Source organism: Sarcophilus harrisii, chromosome 5 (genome assembly GCF_902635505.1).
Source record: "Sarcophilus harrisii chromosome 5, mSarHar1.11, whole genome shotgun sequence".
Taxonomy (NCBI): domain Eukaryota; kingdom Metazoa; phylum Chordata; class Mammalia; order Dasyuromorphia; family Dasyuridae; genus Sarcophilus; species Sarcophilus harrisii.
The window spans coordinates 45,946,588-45,968,375 of NC_045430.1; the positions used below are offsets into that span (position 1 = coordinate 45,946,588).

Genomic DNA, 21,788 nt, shown 5'->3' on the forward strand with positions numbered 1-21,788 from the left:
TTTTTTTTTTTTAAACTTCCATGGTTTCCTTGCTATCAGTTTCCCTTCTTTTCTCCTTTGGTGAGAGACTATTAAATAACAACATCAGAGAGCAAAAAGGATTGAGGGGCCATGTTGGGGAAACCAAGAAAGTAAAATTCACAGCAATTTAAGATGATCAAAAAACATAAAAACCAATCTGTTTTCAGGGGGGAAAATACATCTCTGATTTCTATACCCCTCGAAAAATAAATAAATAAAACTACAATTTGTGGGGAAATAGCAGATGGAATGAAGGCAGACACAAAGGCCTCTTTGATTATATCCTGCAGCAAGACCACCCAAAAATACACAGAAAGGGTAGAAAGTCTTGGGTGTATATGAATTTCTTTTCTTGTTCAAATTTAAACATACAGCAATGAGCTTAAATTCTGCTCTTGCTTCAGCTCTTTTTTTTTTTTCCACAATGAAAATATAACCACCCTGAACAATTCTGCTCAGGGGTCTGGAGTTGTTTCTTCATTAATCTGAGTTACATCTTCACAAGTATGTATTGGGAGTAAGTACACTGGCTTCCTATAATAAGCATATCTCAAATAATATTTCCTATAGTAAACTCCCAAATTCTCATTTATTCAAATTCTCTTCCACTTGGGGTTAATTTATATGTAAATATAAATATAAATTTCTTTGTAAATAATTTGCATCTTATATCAATTTCTATTTACTTCACTTTGTTAAGAGAGATAGGGAACTCACTTTCAGAGCCAGGAAGTCCCGGTTTCAAATCTTGCTTCAGACACATTGTCTTGTGTGACATGGAACAAATCATTTAACTTTGTGCTTTAGACCAGAAATGTCTGGATGCTACAGAAACAAGATTAAAGTGCAGTTGGGAAATATAAAATAAAAATATTATAGGTAATAGATAAAGTTATTATGTGGTTTTCCAGGTCAATAAGTTGCTTGCAGGGATCCTTTTGTATGGTTTTAGAGTTCTTATTTTTCTTTGAGTTAGGTAGTCCTGGTTTTACCTAGCAGCTAAGTGGCACAATGGATAGTGCTCTGGGCTTGGAATCAGGAAGACTCGTCTTGATGAGTTCAAATTTGGTTTCAGACATTTAATAGCTGTGTGACCCTGGGCAAATCATTTAACCCTGTTTGCCTCAGTTTCCTCATCTGTAAAATGAGAAGGAAATGGCAACCTCCCCTCCCCCCCCCCTGTATTTTTACCAAGAAAATCCCAAATGGATTTATGGAGAGTTGAATACAATGGAACAACTAAACAACAGAAAGAAAAATAAAACAAAATGAAAAAACAACCCCTCATCTCAGCAATGTAAGATTATAAATTGCAGATCCTAATTTTACATTTGTAGGAGTTTCCTCCTCCAGGAATTTCCTGTGCTGAGGGAATTACATTGGTATAGTAGTAGAACAAATCAATCATATTGAAGATCTATAGGGGTAGATGCTTTAATTCCTGTCCCTATTTTCATTGAACTGGGAATATAGTTATAGACCCTGATGTCAATCTATATTTATACCCCCAGTTCATTGAACATAGTAAGCACTCAATAAATGTTTCTTGCTTTATCTTTGAACGGGGGGGGGGGGGGGGGGAGGGGGGGGTCAACTCTGCCTCTACCATGACAAGGCAATAAAACAGCATGAAAGCATCTCTATTAGTGGGAAAAGTTCTGGAGAGAATTATAGTATGTGTTCTGTTTGGAAGTGACCAGTGGAAAAGGAGCAGCAGTCCTAGAGATAGACTAGATAAAGCACTACTTAGGAGCAATAACATCTTAGCATATCAGTCCAGGAAAGAATGAGCTTACACCCTCATACTCTGAATTACTAGATGTAGTTATCTTATCCATCTATTCAGGAGTATAGATCATCAAAAATTAGGCAATAATAGCTGAGAAGTAATTTGATCTAAGATCATTTATAGTGGAAGGGAACCCCATTGAAAAAGATGAAAACGATGATGAAATAGTAATAATAATCATTAAAAATAATTGATATTGATATTTGAAATTTGATAATATATGTAAACATTTAATTCACTTAGAGAATTTTAAAGTTAATATTTATAGAAAATATACTATTAAGTTGTCTAGGATAGAGGGAAGATAATGAAAGAGGAATTGTGAAGACAAGTCCCAAGATATCCAACAGGTAATGAACCATGATTATTATATTGTGTCTGTAACTAATGGCCAAGTTCTGTCATCTGGTCTAATGGAATTATTGTAATTTCTGTTGTGAGTCTACTGACAAATAATGGTGATTTAAAGAAAGTGATTGATTATATAGGCCAAATGGATCACCTCTGTCCATTGTTATTATGAATCTAGTCTCTTTAGCTTAGCTTTGCTTTTAAAGGCAGCAATATGCCCTTATTGTCATGGTCAGGGAATCTTGGGGAATTCTTTTCCTTAATGAGAAAAAAAAAGAGTAGCAATCAGCTATCACTTGTATTGTGATATATGGAAAAACCTTTGCCCAAGGGAAGCCACATGCCTGCTACAATTGAATTTAATTCAATAAGAATTTGTTAAGAAACCACTATGCACCAGGCATCATAAAGGGCACAGAGCATATGAAAACAAATTGAAAATCATACCTGCTGCCTCAAGGAGCATTAATATTAAAAGTAAGAGCATCTAAGTTCAAATCTCAAGTCAATCAACAAGTATTTACTGATGTCTGTTGAATGTCAGGCACTTCGGGGATTCAGGAAATTAAAAACAAACAAAAAGAAAACAAATTTTAAAAATAGTTCTTTCCCTCAGGGAGCTTATATTCTGATGATAGAGAAAAATGTGTAACAACTTAATAGTATATTTTCTAAAAATATTAGTTTTAAAATTCCCTGAATGAATTAAATATGCTAATATTTTAATTGTATTATGGAAGGTTATGTCTAAGAAGGAAAGGAATAAGCATTTATTGGGGGAAAGAAAAGAACCCATGACAAACTGAATTTGAAAAAAGTCAGAGAAAGTAAAAGGTGAAAGGGAGGATGTTTTAGGCATGGAGGTTTAGGTAGTGCAAAGATGCAGAGGTGAAAGAAAAACATGTTCCAATATATCTGGGGCATATAGCATGTAAAAGAGAGCAAGAGGAAAAAAGAACAGGACTGGAAAGATTGGAAGGGGCCAAGTTAGGAAGAGGCTTCAGAGACAGAGACTTCATATTTGAGGTAATAGAGAGCCATTAGGGTTTATTGAGAGATGGGGTGCAATGGTCAGACCTGAACTTTAAAAATATCACTCTGATTTACATGAACTAATGCTAAGTGAGTAGAATCAAGAGAACAGTGTACACAGCAATAACTGTGATGGGCTCTTTTCAACAATGAGGTGATTCAGGCCAATTCCAATAGACTTCTGATGAAATGAGCCATCTGCAACCAGACAGAGGATTATGAGACTGAAGGTGGATAACAACATAATATTTTCACTCTTTTTGTTTGTTTGTTTGATTTTTGCTTTCTTTTTCATTTTTTCCCTTTTTGATTTGATTTTTCTTGTGCAGCATGATAAATGTGGAAATATATATAAAAGAATTGCATACATTTAACATTTATTGGATTATTTGCAGTTTGGGGGGGGGGGTGGAGGGAAGGGAAGGAAAAATTTGGAACACAAGGTTTTGCAAGGATGAATGTTGAAAACTATCTTTGTATGTATATTTTTAAAATAAAAGGCTGTCATTTAAAAAAAAGAAAAAAGAAAATCACTCTGGAATGAGGAGTGACTTAAAGACTATAGCAGTAGTTCAGGTGGGTGTTAAGAGTCTGGAGGGTGTTTATTGTATGTGTAGTAAGGTGACATGTTCAAGAGATATAATGAAAGTAAAAGTGACAAGATTCCTCAATGGATTGAACACGGGGAGTGAATATAGAAATACTAATTTATTATTCTTATTATGACTAGCATTTAGATAGTGCTTTAAAGTTGGCAGGGACTTTATATATGTTATGTCATTTGAGCCTAACAATATTGTAAAGTAGGTGCTGTGATTAAAAAATAAAAAAAAAAAGACTGACAGTGACTAAAAAGTTTATAAGCAAGATTAAACTTGGGCTTTCCTGAATCCAAATTCTATACTCTATTCACTAACTATACAGTCCCACTTTGGTTGTTGTAAAACTGGAAAACAGGAAAGATAGTCGTTTTCTTGATAAATTGGGAAGAGGGGAGGGTGTGAGAACATAATGAGTTTCATTCTAGACATGGTTGAGGTATTTATTGAATATCCAATGTAAGATTTCAAAGTGACAGCTCTATTATTTCTTATCTATGAGATATTGAATGTGATAGTAACCTCAGTTTTCCCATCTGTAAAATCAAAATTGGTCTAGATGACTTCTAAAGTCCTTTCTAGTTCTAAAACTGTATCTGATTCTATGGTTTTTAAATCCTGGAATGTCTACTGGCAGGTACATTTGATCTGGTATATCAGGGAGAAATGGAAATGAAATGTGCTCTTCTTTTTTTGCTACCCATAAGTCTCATTCCCCAAAGTTCATCACTTTAGGGTGCTATATAGAATATTCATTGAAAGTAGGAAGAAAAAAGTGGAAACTAAATATTTTGGTCCCTTGTTTTTACCTGTCTCCTTACAATAATTGAAAGAATTCTTACACTGGAAAAATGCACACATAAAAACTATCGACATACACACACATATATACATATATGCAGAAGTATATACGAATGTGTATATTTGTTTATATAAATATAAACACACACATATATATGCAAATATACATCCAAATGCACATGTGTGTACAATACATTTATAACATATACATTATATAAATACATTATATTAGATATATACTATATATGATACTATATATGTAGATAAGTAGATGAACAGACAAACAGAAAGATAAATAGAAAGACGGAGGGACGGATGGACAGAAAGACAGACAAATGGATATAGTTAGAGACAGAAAGAGATGAAGAGAGAGAGAGAGAAAGAGAGAGAGTGAGAGAGAGAGAGAGAGAGAAAGAGAAAGAGAGAGAGAAAAATAGAAAGAGAGAGAGAGAGAGAGAGAGCGCGCTTTAGATAAATATTAGGCCTATAATTTCATTGGAATGAGGTGCTATTCATAAGGAAATTCACACCACTAATGCATGAAAGTTCCTTCTATGCAACTTGGAATCTTAGAGAGTTGCCTAGAGCTCTTAGAATTTAAATGGCTCTAGCAACTAGGTGATACACAAGCCCTAGAATCAGGAGAACCTGAGTTCAAATTCAGCCTCAGACATTTGATACTTATAGCTATGAGAGCCTAGGTAAATAGCTTACCACTGATTAGTTCAAAAAAAAAATTACAATAAGGGAGAAAGGTAAATTACTTGCCTAGGGTCACACACATAGCATGCATGAATCAAAAGTGGGATTTGAGTTCTTTCAGAATAGGAATATCTTCTTTATTGACTATACATATTCACAGATACATATTCCAGAGACAGATATAGGCACATTTTATAGAAGAGGAAACTGAGGATATATAAAATAATTGCCCAATGTTGAAAAACTCTTAGCAAAGGTTTCTGTTATTTGACTCTGGAATCATTCTTTCCATTATTCTATGCTGCTCCATAGCCACAAATACTTTTTGGATTACATAATGATTTTACATATTTCACAGAACTCCATTAGTTAAATTAAAGTCAAGATTTTCTTGGGTTTTTTTTCTCTTTATAGATCCTTTCTCCCAACAAATTGAAGAAGTAAGTACTAATGAACATTGCTTTTGTAAAAAGTGTGTCAGAATTTATAATAGACACACAGTACATGGACTTTTCTTGACATTAAAAATGGCAAGTTTTCCTTCTTAAAAATATATTGCTATTCCTGCCTGGCTCCTGAGTTTTTATGCTAATTAAATATTCACTTTATATAACAAAATATAATACTGCCTTGCTAAGAATTCTCACATATTACATGATCTCTTTTGAAAGAAAGGAAAAGAGAATTTGTATTTATATAATGCCTACTATGTGCCAAGTATTGTGCTAATCACTTTAAAAATTTGATCTCATTTGATCGTCACAACCATCCTGGAAAATAGATGTTAATATTATCCCCATTTTATAGTTAAGAAAACTGAGGCAAACAAGTTATGTGACTAGCTGAGGGTCACATGAGGGGCAGCAAGGTGGTAAAGTAGATAAGAGTGCCAGGTTTGAAGTCAGGAAGACTCATTTTCCTCCATACAAATCTAGTCTCAGCTGTTTACTAACTATGATTAATGCTGGACAAATCACTTAACCCTGTTTGCCTCAGTTTTTTTATCTGTTGAAAGAATTGGGAATGCACTCCAGTATCTTTGCCAAGAAAACCTCAAATGAAGTCATGAAGAGTCAGACACAACAGAAAAATGACTGAACAAAAAGGCACATAAATAGTAAGCATCTGAAGCTGGATTTGTCTTCCTGATTCCAAGCCCAATGCTCTAGCCATTGAACCACCTAATTTGCCTTTTGATAATTGCAAGGGCTTAGCAGAGAACTGAGAAAGCAGTTAGGAGCAAAGGGAAAAATAAGTACAAAAAACCCTTCTCTACCTGCCTCAGTTTCCAGTAAAGCAAGTGCATGCTTATCTTGAAAACCAGTCTTTACTCCAATTCATTTGCTCTGAATTTGTTCCTTCCTCCCTTACCTTCCTACTAATTGACTTACCAGGATTCACAGGACCTGTGTCAGATTGAGATGTCTCCCTCTTCTTTGTCCAGTTCCATTATGTTGCCCACATGCTATTATTCTCTGTGAACAGTGTTCATCTGCTCTGCCTTAGGACAAGGTTTCTACAATTCCTCCCAATGACTTTTGAAGCATGATTCCTGTCATACTAGACTGAGAAACAAAACCTAAAATTTGGGGTCCTGATTATGTTATTTTTTACCTAAGTGATCTTGGACAAATTAAGATAAAGTTCCTTTATGTAAAATGAGAGTTGTAAAATGAATAGTTGAATTTTAAGGGCCTTTTCAGCTCTGACTCTCTAATTCTTTTGTAATCAGAACTCACTTAATTATCCCTTCTACTTCCCTTCCCCATAGCAGTAGAACATCTGAGTAAATGTCTTAGCACTATTGCTGAACTGCTCCAGTAACCTTAAACAAGTAAATTAACTTCTCTGAGATTTAATTTCCTTATCTATAAGATAAGAAAAGTTATAAGGTCTCTGATTTTTTTCGGTATAGGGAAACTTCCTCTTTCAGAGCAGTCAACATTCTCTCTACAACTTTTAGCTTTATAAAGTTACTTAGAGCACTGAGTGGAAATAACTTGTCAGGGTCAGAGACAAGAGTTAACTATGGGGCTTCTTGGTTTTAAGGCTAATTCACTATCTACTATGCCACAGTAACTTTAGATTTGGATAATCAGAGAAAAATGAAGTATTAGTGCAAAGGGTAGTAGTTAGTACCATGGTAATAGAGCTAATAATCTTGAAAGACTGACTTAGTTGTAAATCATATTCAAGAGAATCAACTGTTATGGAGATGGAACTTGGCAGTTGCACCCAAAAGTACCAAAGCCCTTGACTCTTTAGCAGTCTTCTATTAAAGACCTGGAAAAGAAAGTCCTTGGCACTGTGAAATGGTTCAATAGATTCCATTGGATCAATGGAAATTGCATTAACAAAGATACATTGCCATCTGCTTTGCAGGTAAAGAAGCAAAGGATCATGGCTTTTCCCATTTTAATTGCAGCAAAAAACATCTTGTATCTATTCTCCCTTCCTATTAGAATGTGAGTCACTTGAAAGCACAAAGAGCTTTTCTATATGTAACTTCAGCATTGAGCACAGTATTTTGCACATTGCTAATTATTGTTTAAGCACATTGTAAGTGCTTGTTAATTCTGTCTCTGTATATCTATATTTCTCTACTTCTTTCCCTTTCCTTGTCTTCCTCTTTGTCTCTTTATCTCTTTCTTTCTCTCTCCATTGTTTTTTCTTTAAAACTTTTTCTATTTCTCTTTATCTCTTTATTATTCTCTCATTTTTTCTGTTTTTTTTTTCTTCTCCCATGGTTTTTCCCTTGATTTTTCTCTCCCAACATGATTCATAAAGCAATGAGTATTAAAAATAAGTAAATAATTTTTAAAAAGAGGAACACTGTGCTATGAAAAAAAGCAGAATTTCAGTAGCTCAAAAGATGCACAAAATCAGAAGCATTTCCACTCCAGAGGTTCATTTGGACTATCTGTGTTTAACTTGTGGTTAGAGTCTTCTGAGATCATATTGGTCTGATCAGCCATAGTTGGACTCTAATATAGTGATGTCATTTTGATCTTTAAAATTGAAGGATGAGAAACAACCAACCAATATGTCATAGAGGGAGTTACTTAAGTAGCTATATGTAACAACTTTATCTGATTCTATGCATAAATAAAAGATGGTACATTTTTTCTTAGCCAGGGTATTGAATATTTACTTCTCCAGTCCATAGTTGCCTGCTACAAAGTATGGCTCTTTGCTTGGTGGATACAATCTCCACATCATTGTAAATGCTGTATTCCTATTTCATAAATATGGCAATTAATAGTATAATATAAAACAGAAGGCTCTGACCTAGAAGTGGCTACACTGAGGCCATTTCCCAGAACACTAGCTCCACAAATTTGGGGAATTGGGGAGAGGAATATGTAGAGTTTTGGGACTAGGCATGTTGGCCAAATTGGGACATTTTTGTGTCTCTCATCATAATGCAATTCTATCTGGTTCCTAAATTGAGTCTTATCCAATTGGCAGTAAGTACCTATTATGTACAATATACTATGTACTGAAATAGACACACATACCTCTTCCTAATAAAAGTGCCTATCCTCAAATAGCTAGCATTCTCCTTTCATAGCTATAATCCCCCTACAGAAAACTCCAATATCATTTCCTTTTAGAAATTATTATGGTACTTTGAGCAAGATGGTAATAAACTTTACTCCAGAAATCCATAATAGCTACAAGAACTCAAAAGAACATGTATTTGTGGCAATATTAAATTCTTACCCTACCAAGGGGGAAAATGCATAAATAGATAAGACTATTCATGATAATATGAGGATGCAGAGAGACCAGGAGGCTTGCTGTAGGAAGCAGCTTAGCCTTGAAATAAACTAAAGATTCTAAGAAATAGAGATGAAGAATGGGGGGAGAAGAGGCCTTCCAGAAATGGGGGCACAGTCTATGCAGAGACATAGATGGGGAATGGGGATATCAAGCCCAGTGAAAAAATAGACTGGTTTGGCTGGAGTACAGATAATATGAAGTGGAGTAATATGTCATCAGTTTGGAAAGATAGGCTGGAGCCAAACTGTAAAGGGCTTTAAATGCCAAACTAAAGATTTTGCATTTTATCCCAGGGCAACAGGCAATAACAGAAGGTTTTTAAGTAGAGGAAAGATATGGTTTTTGAGCAGGGGAAAGATATGATCATATTTGTACTTAAGGAAGGCGGATCCTAGCTGCTGTGTGGAAAAGGATCAGACAGGGAAGAAACCGGTAGTTAGGAATCTAAATTAGAAGTTTTCAATAGACCAATACACTTTTCTTAATGAGGCATATTAAAATGAAAATATATATTACATGACTACAATGGACAAAAATTTTGCAACACACTGTATTTGTTATCAATGCTTTATTGTTGAAAACAAAATTGAATTTCTCTTCTCTGGCACATAAAACAATTATTTCTACAAAAGGAAAGCCTACAAATCTTGATAATTTATACAAATAACAGTTTCTCAAAAAATAAAAATTTAATTTAGTAAACTTGTCTTGTGCTCTTTATTTATTTATTTTTAGCACTGTCTGCAATAATCCACCATAAATCCCTGAGCAGAGACACATATTTGTTGATCATGTTTTTAACTTCTTCTCCCCCCCCCCAAAAAAAAAAAAGTTGGTTAGTTATTGAGCCCAGCCCTGTAACTGGAAAGCATCAGGAACATTTTTAAATATCCTCACATCTTTTGACACAGATCCAGTCCACAATGCTATGCAGATGCTATGTCAACTTGGAGTGACTCTAATGGGTGATCAATGGACATTCTTAAGAACCAACAATTTGAAAGGAAGAACAAAAAGACAGTAAGGGGTTATGACCAGGAAGCAACCAAAGTTCAATAACCATTTTAAATAAATACCACAGTTAAACACTGAATTCTTTCATAGCTTTATATTAAATTCACTTTTTAAAAACTTTGCCATGAACCAATGGTAGAAGAAAAACATATTTCCATCCACCATCTTAGTTTTACCTCAGGCTTCCATGCCTCATTAGGAAAACACTATGATTTGATAGTCATTCATTTTTAAACCATTTTATCTCATAGTCTTCAGGATAATTAACATATCTTCTTTGAAAGGGTCCTCATACTAACCCTATTTAGAAAATGCTCATACAATTTGGCCTTACCAAGCTTAAGAAAAAATAATGCCACAAGAAGAGTACATTAAAAATGATTTCTTTCACTGTGCTCTCCCGCCTAGTCAAAAACAAAATGAAACAAACAAACAAACAAAAAAATATGGTGTTTGGAGACAATGTACAATAACTTATATGGATGTCCCATTTCCCTTTTAGCAGTTATTATATAAAAATGAAATATGAAAGATAAAGCAAAGAAAAAAAAACTATTCTAATATGTAGAGGACTGGATTAACAAAAGGTTTTATTATTTTATTTTGTTTTCACGCTGGTCAAATAATAAATAAATAAATACATATAGAATTCTACAGGTACTTTCTCCAAGAAGTACTTGTAATGGGATGAAGTTTTACTAAGCTGAGTTTTAGTATCAAAGTAGAATGTGACTTGTGGGGAGCATCTGTCAATGACCTCCCACACTTTATATTAAAAGCCAAAGCTTTTACAAAGTGAGCACCCAGGTAGCCACCAATAGATAATTAAAGGGAATGGCAAATTTGCTCATGAAAGATGGTATTTCTGAAGGAAGGAGAGCATTTGGCAAATGACCTAGAAAAATATGGGCCATAGCTCCAAAGTACTGAAGCTCCAAATGAATTGTTTTTATAAAGTCATTCAGGAAGAGTATAATAACTTGGTAGCATAAATCCAAGCTGCAAGGATGCAACAGCATTGCTCTTGGTCATGCAGTCAAGAAATGAACAGTTAACCTTTTGACTGAGTATTAGACCCAACTGTTTTGAGTGCTACACAATTAGAAGCCCTCATTACTCAAGCTTCTCAATTTAATCTTTTTTTTTTTAAGCAATCTCTTCTGTCGTACTAAACATATTATTTTTGTTTTGCTTTGTTTAATTTTTTTCCCCTAATAGCTGCTGGTTAGTTTGTGATTAGATTAGATTTGTAAATTTTGCTATTACTGAGTTTTTGCTTCAGATTGAGTTTGAATGGATAGTTTTGTTTATTTTTTTGTTATATTTCATTTGGGGAAATTATACAGTGGTTTCAAAATTAAAAATAATTTTTTTAGCAAGTATAACAATCCCTTAAACAGATTGATATAAAAAAAATTTCAGGGGGAGAAGTTAGTGATAACTGGTTTAACCACTGAAATTAAAAAAAAAAAAAAAGGATTACATGTGATGTCTTTCACCCTGTTACAAATACAGGAGGTGTATGATTAGCTATATATTGCTTATTGTTTCTAGGACAGGCAAAGGAAGCACTGCTTGGAATAGTGAAGCTAGTGACATCAAAATAATAAAATAAATATGATGTGCACTTGTCAAGGAGGAACTGCAAGTCTGACAGATCCTAACATATCAAAAAAATAGTTCTGCAAGCCTCTGAAATTGATAAGCAGCCTGCCCTAAGGAGAGATGCAGCAGCAAAAGGACAGATTGCAAATGCAATGTTCATCAATTATAGTCTCTACAAATACCTTAGGTTACTACCTTAACCATTTGTTTTGTCTTCCCGTGGATAGATAGATGGATGCTGTGCTGTCCTCTCACAGTGCTGAATAAACAAGCTCATTTTCTAAATTGGAATAGAAAACCAGCAAAATTCTAACTCAGATTCCTTTTTGAGACCAAAATTTTCAGCTTTAAGCGCTCTGATTGAATTTGTCTTTAATGGAGTAATGGTTAAATCCTTCATGAGGTTCCCATCATTTCCCTTTTTGGCATAACTGGTGCCAAAAGCAAGATTAGATCTTCCCTGAAGCCATGGTGACCGCTGCTGCTCTTGAGCACGAGGTCCATTGGGAGTTTCTGTCATACCACCTCCTGGAAGTCCTGTTCCATTTTTTTTTTTTTAAATCAGCTTGGAATCAAAAAAAGAGAAGACGTTTCTAACCTCCTGGGTCATGTCTTAGAAGTCTTTAATCCTTGTTTTTCCATGATGTTCCACAGTTTGCGGAGATTGGACTGGGTGATGACATCATCAGGTTTCAGCTGGAGGGCCTGCAGGTAGTTGGCCTCTGCTTTGAGAAGCCGGCCATTGAGGTGGAGAATGGCTCCAAGATTCATCAGGGCAGCCGGATACTGGAACGGGAGAAAGGAAGGGAAACAATTAAGAGGGCATTTCAAGTTTCCCTTCTCAAAAGACAAAAACTTCAGTCACTTATGCAAATTATTCCCTTATGTCTTGGAGGCATTTCATAGAAGCAATTTTACAATTTATACAAATAGACCAAGAAAACTAGAAGAAAAGTTTTCACCAAGCTGCTGTGTACTTCATTCCTTAAATGGATCAGGAGCCTGGAAAAAAGCATTTATTGTCTTTGTGTTTGTTTTTTTTTTTCCTCTAATGGGGATACACAAGACAATACATGAAGTCTTTATATGTGGGAATCTAGTTGGACCATATTTTTCTTTGGAAGAAAAGTTAAAAGTGGTACAATTTCAGAAAGAAAAAATTGAATTTTATTTAAATTCAGTGCCAAGAATTTTGAAAATAAGTGCGGGGAAAACAAACACAAAAGTATTTTTCTATCTTGTTTCTTACCTGCATACATTCTTCCCATCCCAAGAAAATGAAAAGATGATGCAATAAGTTTATAATCATGTTTTTATGGAAAGAGGAGGGAAAAGCAGAAAATTCATCAGAACTATCAAATGTCCCACATGAAGGGTCTATCTTTGTCAAAAGTCAGCCATTCTATTTATTGAGAATTTTTGCCTTTAATGTTTAATGGCACTGCTGGAGGAAAAAAATGTCAGAAATAGAAGAACTGAAACAGGAGCTAGACCTAGAATTTCATTAATACAGAGAATTCCAAGATATGAATAGTCCCTCTACTAGTTCAACTAGCATCATCTCTGCAACCTAGAATGTTAGAGAAATGCTTAGGGAACTGAAAAAACAAGTCACACAGACAATATAAAGAAAAGGTTTGATTTTAACTCAGGTCCTCCATGTTCTTTGAAGGTAGCTCTCTATGTACCATACAATTATGCAATCAGAAATAAATAAACCTCATGCAGCTCTAGCTTAATGAGAAACATTTCTAATACAGGAGTTTCCTAAACCACATTTATATTTGATAAATAATTATAATTTACATTTATATAATACATATATTTATATTTACATTTATATATAGCACATTACATTTATATATAGCACAGTGTCAGGGTGCTAAGGACTTTACAATTATCTCATTTGATCCTCATATCAACCCTGGGAAATAAGTGCTATTATTGCTTTATTTTACAGATGAAAAAACTGAAGCAAACAGAGATTAAATGACATCACCAGAGCCACACAGCTAATGTCTGAGGTTGCATCTGAACTCAGGTCTTCCTGATTTCAGGTTCAGTGATTTGTCCACTGTCCTGAAGACCAATACCAGAAATTGGAACTGAGATTTAATACACAAGATTATAAAAAGGTTTTTTTTTTTTTGTTTTTTTTTAAAGGCTAGCTTCAGTTATGGCTTACTCTATTTTTGAGAAAGTTTGTTCTCCTAATTGGCTTATAACATGACCAAAACAACCAAGCAATCAACCAACCCAAATGAAATAAAATATTGGTTAAAGGAAAAAAATAATATCGAGTCTGAAAGCTATTCTTTCTCCTCTCTGTGCTTTTTTCCAGTGCAATCTGGATGGCTACATAGCAAGCAAAAATTCTGACAGTCTCATAATTACACATTTCAAATCTCAGTTACTACTGCTCCCTTTTAAAGAGCAAAATCAGATTTCCAGGTGACAAACTATTGAGCTGTAATACCTCAAAAAAAAATTTATCATTTTAAACTTTAAGCACTTTTCTGTGCTTTTTACTTTTATTGTGACTTAGTCTCACACACACACGTACACAATGAAATTTTGTAGCTATACCTTAACACCATGATTTCTACTTAACAAATAAGGAAACTAAGGCAGATTTAGAGGATCATATAGTAGGATAAAGGCAAATTTATTATTAGATGTTGGCGCCTTTGACTTTCCAGCTGTGACAGTCACATTGCCTTCATGAAGAGAATACAAGATAAGTAATGGTTGTCAAGTTAATGCTATAATCTATTTTTCAATTATAAGCAAGGAGCTACACAGAAAAGACTAAATTATCGGTGTATGGCTTGCTCACCTTTAAAGTTGCAGACTAGGATCTTCTTGACCCTGGACTATTTCTCTCAGGCATGAATTTGAATGCCTGAGAAACAAGGTCATTATAATTGAATATTTCAAATAACTTGAGCATCTGAGATTTTACTGGTTTGGTATGGACAGCAACTCATCTACTACTTAGTAACTGTCTTTAAGAGTATCTGTGACAGCAAAATCATCCTCCTGAGGTCAACCAAGTTATATGCCATTTTGAACCTAGTTATCAAGGCTGGTCAACAGGTGGCAGAAGTACAATCTATTACCAATTCATATTGAAAAACCTTTCCCCAACTTAGTTAAACCTTACAGAGATTACATCATATTAGGTTTCTCTTTTAAACCTCATTGAGGCATCACAGGAAGACTTTCAGGGATTGCCAAAGAAAACAAATTCATTCCTTAAATGGCCAGTCTATCAGTAACAAATTCAGCCTCAGGAGAAACTGTTGCCACAGCCATATTTAAAGCCTTCCAATTTAGTATAACCCAATAGGCTTTGGAGGCATATAGCCTTTGAGAAATTATCTATATGATAATTAGTTATTAGAGCAGCATCTTTTAACCTTAAGCAAAACATAATTTAGAAGTTATGAAAAAAGATAGGGATAGAACATTATAGTGAATAGAGTGCTAGATTGGAGTTAAGATGAACTGAGTTTAGATTCCACCTCTGATACTTATTGTGTAATCTTTATCAAGTCACATTTTTGGGTGTTAATTTCATTATCTGTTAAATTAAGGGATTGACTAGGTAGACTTTAGGCTTCTTTTAATCTCTAAATCCTTTGATTTTCCAAACTGAATATTTCTTCCAAAATTAAGGGAAAGGAGTAGGTCATTTTTTATAATTGTATTTTAATGATATTTTATTTTTCCAAATACATACAAAGATAGTTTAACATCCACCTTTGCAAAACTCTGTGTTTCAATTTTTCTACCTCTTTCCCCCCTCACTAGATAGAAAGCAATCTGATATAAGTTAAACATGTGCAATTCTTGTAAACATATTTCCATATTCATCATTCTGTACAAGAAAAATCAGATCAAAAGAGGGGAAAAACACAAGAAAGGGAAAAAAAGATGAAAATATTATGCTTTGATTCACATTCAGTCTCCATAATTCTCTCTCTGGATGTGGATGGCACTCCAAATCTTCTAGAATTGCCTTGAATCATCTCATTGCTGAAAAGAGCCAAGTCCATCACAGTTGATCATCATACAATGTTGTTATTATTGCGTACAATTTTCATCCAGCTCTGCTCACCACTCAGCATCTGTTCATCTGAGCTTTTCCAGTCAGCCTGAGGAGCAGATCATTTCAATGCTAGGTCTCACTGATTATTTTTTATTCAGCCACTGTTGGAAGATCATCAACCCTATTCCACATTATATTAAAGCACAGTTTAAAGATTTGATAATATTGTTGAGAAATGAATGAAAGGTGATTAATCCTATGTGGAAATCATATATATTTATCAATTTATTTCTGCATGGTAAAACCAGAGTGAACCAAATATGAGATATATTTTATCCAGTGCGAATATGTTTATGAATACAGTTTTAGAAATTATGTGAAAATTGACTAAATTTCGACCCCAAGTTCTTTGGTGACAGATATGGTACTATTAAGTTTTTAACATCTCTGAGATGGTGAAAATATATGTACAATTAATATAAATTATATCAAAATCATAACTTTTTCCTTCTTTGGTTCTCTGTACATTCAGTATATAAATATGATGAAATAATATAGAATTATGAAAACTTAGCTTTAAAAGGAACTTCAGCAGTTATCTAATCCAAATCCTTCACCCCATCCATAAATCCCCTTTAAAATATCCATGAAAAATGGTCATCTGGTCTCAGCTTGAACAGCTTTAATTATGCTAAGCTCTGTCCTCTATAAGCATTAAGAATATCCAGATCCTTAATTCCATTTTTAATAGGACAAGTTTTACTGCATAAATACAGCATTTGAATGTAATCCTGTGCTAAAAGAGATGAGGAAAGGGCAGAGAAACTAGAAAGACTTGTATAAACTGATGCATCATAAAACAAGCAGAATCAGGAAAACAGTTTTTAAATTCCCCCATTAAAAGTATTTTATTTTTTTCCAATTAAATGTGAAGATATTTTTTTCAGCATTCACTTACTATAGGATTTTGAATTCCAATATTTTTATCCCCACCTTCCCCTGCCCAAGAGGACAAGCAATTTGAGATAGGTTATATGCGTGTGGTAATATTAAATATAATTAATTATGTTGTAAAAAGAAGAATCAGAAAAGGAAAAAAAAAAACATGAAAAAGAAAAAAAAAAAAAAGGAAGAAGTGAAAATAGTATGCTTTAATCTGTATCCAGACTCTATGTTTCTTTCTCTGGATAGCATTTTCTTCATGTCTTTTGTAGTTGATCACTGTATTGCAGAGAAGAGCTAAGACTATCATTGCATCATTGCACAATGTTGCTATTATTGTATACAATGTTCAGCAGAACAATTTATACAACGGCAATAACATTGCAAAGTCCAATAACTTTGGCAGACTTAAGACCTCTGATTTGTGCAATGCCATCCATAATTCCATAAGATCCATAATGAAATATAACAACCATCTCCTGACATGTAAAAGAATCAAGGTGCACAAATGAGACACACTTTCTTTTTTGACATGGCAATTATGGCAATTGGTTAGGTTTGATAATGTTTATTTGTTAAAAAGGTTTTGTTTTACTTTTTTTTTTTGAAGTTTGGAAAATTGGAGAGGGAGGAAAATAAACTAAATGTCTGTTAATTGAAAGAACAAACTTAAGTAAAAACAACCTTTCAAGATTTTAAGGACAGATTATCATGTTTTCTTTTCTTCAAACCAATTTTTCTTTTAAAAAAAAAAAATCCCAGTTCTTTCTATTTCTGTTTTTTATATGACAAAAATTAGAGTTCCCTTCCCATTCTGGTCACTTCATTTTAGTGTTCTTACTAAAAAAAAAATACTGTTTTGTATTGATGTTGAGAAAATAGCATGATGAAGAGGAAGGAGAATTGGGTTTGAAGTCAGAAACTCTGGGTTCAAATCTCATTTCTACTGCCTCCCATCTATGTGATGTTGGGCAAATCACTCACTCAGAGTTTCAACTTATTCATCTATAAAATGAAGTAGCTGAACTCATAGAATGGAAGGTTTCTTCCATCTCTGTGATCCCATGAATGCTCTTTAGCTTTAAATCTTATTGTGCTATGATTATAGTGTTGCTGAACATTCAATCTAAGCTCTATACCTTCTAAAACACTGTACAAAAGGTCAATAAAATTCAGCATAATGAAACTAAAGCAACACAAGATACTATATTTTCAAGAAAAAGTTAAATAGTACCACATGGTACATTTATAAGAGTAGGAAAGTGGGTTCAATTTTAGGACCATTTTCTCTAAAAGAGATCTTAAAAGTTACTTGGTCCAAATGTCCTGCTTTACAAATAAGGAAATTGAGGCCCCAAGGAGGTATGTCACTTATCTAAGATCAGACAGGTTATTAGATTGAGATGTACCATTTGTCTATAAGTTCAATTTTTGTTTTCCAATACTGATTTTTCATATATGGTAGAAAAATTTTCAAAAGGGATTGAAACAAAAAACTTTTTTTCTACTCCACATTTTTTTTTTTTTTTATTAACTAGAACCTTACTTGTCCAAGCATCTGGTTGACATTTTTAGCTGACAAGTGACTATAAAGCAATAAGGCTCTTCCTGTGTTTTTTGTGTAACTTGTATAGCCAAATGAATGCTGTCCTTCAGATGTCACATTTGGCTGACTCTTCACTTACTTCAATAACACTTTGCTGTTTAAAACATGATCAGAGTGCTTCTTTTGAATCTGCCATCAAAGAGATGTTATAATATCCACAGGAAGAAATCAATTTCATTATTTTATACATACTTTTTTAAAATCACCAAAATGACATTCAGATTGATGCCAAAAAATTCTTTTACATTTCCCCAAATCAAACTACCCTAAAAAAATGGAGACCTGTCACTAAGAAGGAATTTTGAAAAATAAAATACAACAATGACAGCAAGTTTAACATATATAATGTACAGTATCCAATTTGACACTTTAAATGGGACAATGATGATTTCATAGCATGTTCATTGGGGAAAAGAAGAACAATAATAAGCATCCCATTATTTTATCATCATGCCTCAGTGAAGAGAGGGAAGGAATAAACATTAATTAAGAACACACTATGTGCCAGGCATTATACCAAGTCCTTAACAAATATTATCTCATTTGATCCTCACAACAATCTTGGGAAGTAGGTACTATTATTATCTTCATTTGAAAAAAAAATGAGGAAGACAAGAAATTAAGTGACTTGCCCAAGGTCATAAAATTAGTGTCACCGATCACATTTGAACTCAGGTCTCCCTAAGACCAAGTACAATTACTTTATTATTTTCCTGGCTACTATTGGTTATTTTTTTTTTAATGCTGTAAAAACTCCAGCTTTTCAACCTAATTGCAGAAAATCCTGGAAAGATTTACATGAATTTATGCTGAGGGAAGTGAGCAGAACTATATTGTATATAGTAACAATAAAATTATGTGATGATCAATTGTGATGGACTTGGCTCTTCTCAGAAATTCAGTGATTCAAGGAAATTCCAACAGAGTTGGGATGGAAAATGCCAATGGCATCCTGAGAGAGGACTATGGAGACTGAATATGGAATAAAGCATATTTTTCATCTTTTTGTGTGCTTGTTTGTTTGATTTTTCTTTTTCATGGTTTTCCCTGTTTGTTGTGATTTTTCTTGAACAACATGACAACTATGAAAATATGTTTTAAAGACTCACCCTTGTTTAACATATCAAATTGCTTGCGCTCTTGGGGTTAGGGAAGATAAGGGAGGGAGAGAGAAAAAAAAAAAAGCTTGGAACACAAGAGTCCTATAAGGTTGAATGTTGAAAACTATCTTGACATATATTTGAAAAAAACAAATATTATTGATAAAACAAACCATAAAACTCTAGCTTTTATTTCTCCTTGTTTCCTGCATATGCATCCTGTCTCTACAAGTTGATTATGCAATCTTAAAGTCCAAGGTATACTGTGCTATATATACTTCTACATCACCCAAGAATATTTAGCATAGTAATTTGGTACTGTAGGAGCCAGGGGATGAAGTGGAGGAGCAATGAAGTCTTCAATTGGAAATATTTTCAGCAGCAAGGAAAAGGCTTTTCTGATTCAAGAAGTCTTTCTTTTAGTTCTGTGTTGTGTTTTTTTTTAATAAAAATATAAATATAATAAATAAAAATAAAGATTTTTATAGGAATTTAAGAATCTAAATAAAAAAACTAAATTCAATATCTTTATTAACAAAGCAATATGGTCCAACAGAAAAATCAATAAATTTAAAATCAGAGCGACTAAGTTGAAATTTCAGCCCTGACTTGCACTGCCTGTGAGTTCCCTAAGAGCTCATTTCCTCTCTTTGGGATTTAGATTACTCATCTATCAAAAAAAAAAAAAAAAAAAAAAAAAAAAAAAAAAAAAAAAAAAAAAAAAAAAGGAGGTTGAAGAAGGGGTTGGATGATATGACCTCTAAGGGTCTTCTCAGCACTAAATCAATGTCCCTATGATTCTATATTCTCCCTACCTCGTGCAAAAATAAAAGGAAGTCTTTCAACTACGAAATTATTTCAGTTAATGATTTTTTTATAATTAAGAAGCTAAACGTGGTTGTATGAGAAAGATGAAGATGCAAGCAACGTTTCCATATGAGCAAATAAGCAGCTGTGGATGATCCAAACAAAAGACCGCTTCCTCTAGCTTGATAACCCAAATGCAAGGACTTCAGGTGACTGCATGCCTGATTAAACATTGGCGTCAACACTTTCTGCCAGCTGTAACTCACAGGCCAGAAAAACAGCCAACCAGCCCTAATCGCTGATGTTTTTCCTTACACACTTTGTCTTTTATTGAAGACAGCTGATGAAACTTTTCAGCACATTAACAAAGGCAGTCAGCAGCTCTAACATAGGGCTCGTAGCTCTGCACAACAAATGACAGCACCTACTTCTTCACAGACTCCAAAAGAGAAACAGATCTTCCCTCATTTCCTTAAAGAGGACAGATGCTTTACATCAAATAGTCTGACTAGCAGCTCTATTGAGGCAGTAAATGACGTCTTTTACAGTCTGTGGGGAATTCAGCCCCTATTGTGATATTCTTATGGTCTTTTGAGGATTCTTTAGCTCCAGGGAGAAAGCATCAGAATTAAAATCATGTGTTTGGCTAAAGTCCAATGTCAATGAGAATTGTTTCTCTTCTTCTACAAGGGGCAGCCCCCCTTCTCCCAATTCTGGCCAAATACAGCACCTCGGTAGTAAGGCAAGCATGGTATTAGGGAATTAAAGCAATTGTGATTGAAGAGATGGGTCTAGATAAGTGGGTTCATTTAACAAATATTTATAAATATCTTCAATATGGCAAGCATTTTTAATACAAACAAAAATGGCTTCTTTCCTCAAGGAGTGTAAAGTCTATTGGATATTTCAAAATGTTTAATTAAATTGTTCAAAGAATGTGGATGACTACATATGGATATCATGGAAATTGAGAGATACCAATTTCCTCAGTGGTCATCTAGCCTTACCCAGGCAAGAAAGAAATTCATAGTATGAGCTATTCAACAAATGATCATCCAAAGTCTAATAGAGAACCTCCAAGGAGGGGGAAGCCACCATCTCTGGAAGCAGACCATTTTACTCTTGCATAGTCCTAAATTGCTAGAAAGTGGTCCCTGATATTGAATCTGAATCTGCCTCTTCACAACTTCAATTCATTGTTCATTGGTGCACTAAGGACAAACAGATCATGCCTGCAACTCCCTGCCTATACAACCATTCAACTGCCTGACTGCAGCATGGACATGAACTGGAGAATGGCTGAATCAGTGGTGGTATATGAATGAAATAATATATTGGTGGGTAGTAAGAAAAGGGGAAAGGGATTGTTTCAGAGAAATCTGGGCAATCTAGTATGAACTGATAGAGATTGAAATCAAGAGAACAAATTGTGTGTGTGTGTGTGTGTGTGTGTGTGTACTAATATAACAAAAAATGATTTTGTAAAAAATAAGAATTCTAACTATTACAGGAACTAGTCATGATTCCAGAGAACCCATAATAAAGTCCACTTCCTGAAAGAAAGATGATGTTCTCAAGGAGGAGT

General features: G+C 34.0%; 1 protein-coding gene across 2 annotated transcripts in view; it reads right to left on the bottom strand.

Moving 5' to 3' along the window:
- Positions 1-9,631: 9,631 nt before the first annotated feature.
- TMTC2 (transmembrane O-mannosyltransferase targeting cadherins 2) overlaps positions 9,632-21,788 on the bottom strand; it is a 532,742-nt gene continuing 520,585 nt past the window's right edge. For both annotated transcript variants that reach the window (XM_031938906.1, XM_031938905.1), the window contains one exon: positions 9,632-12,483. In XM_031938906.1, the coding sequence (XP_031794766.1) occupies positions 12,304-12,483 (180 nt within the window). In that variant the 3' untranslated portion in view covers positions 9,632-12,303. The remainder of the gene's footprint in view (positions 12,484-21,788) is intronic.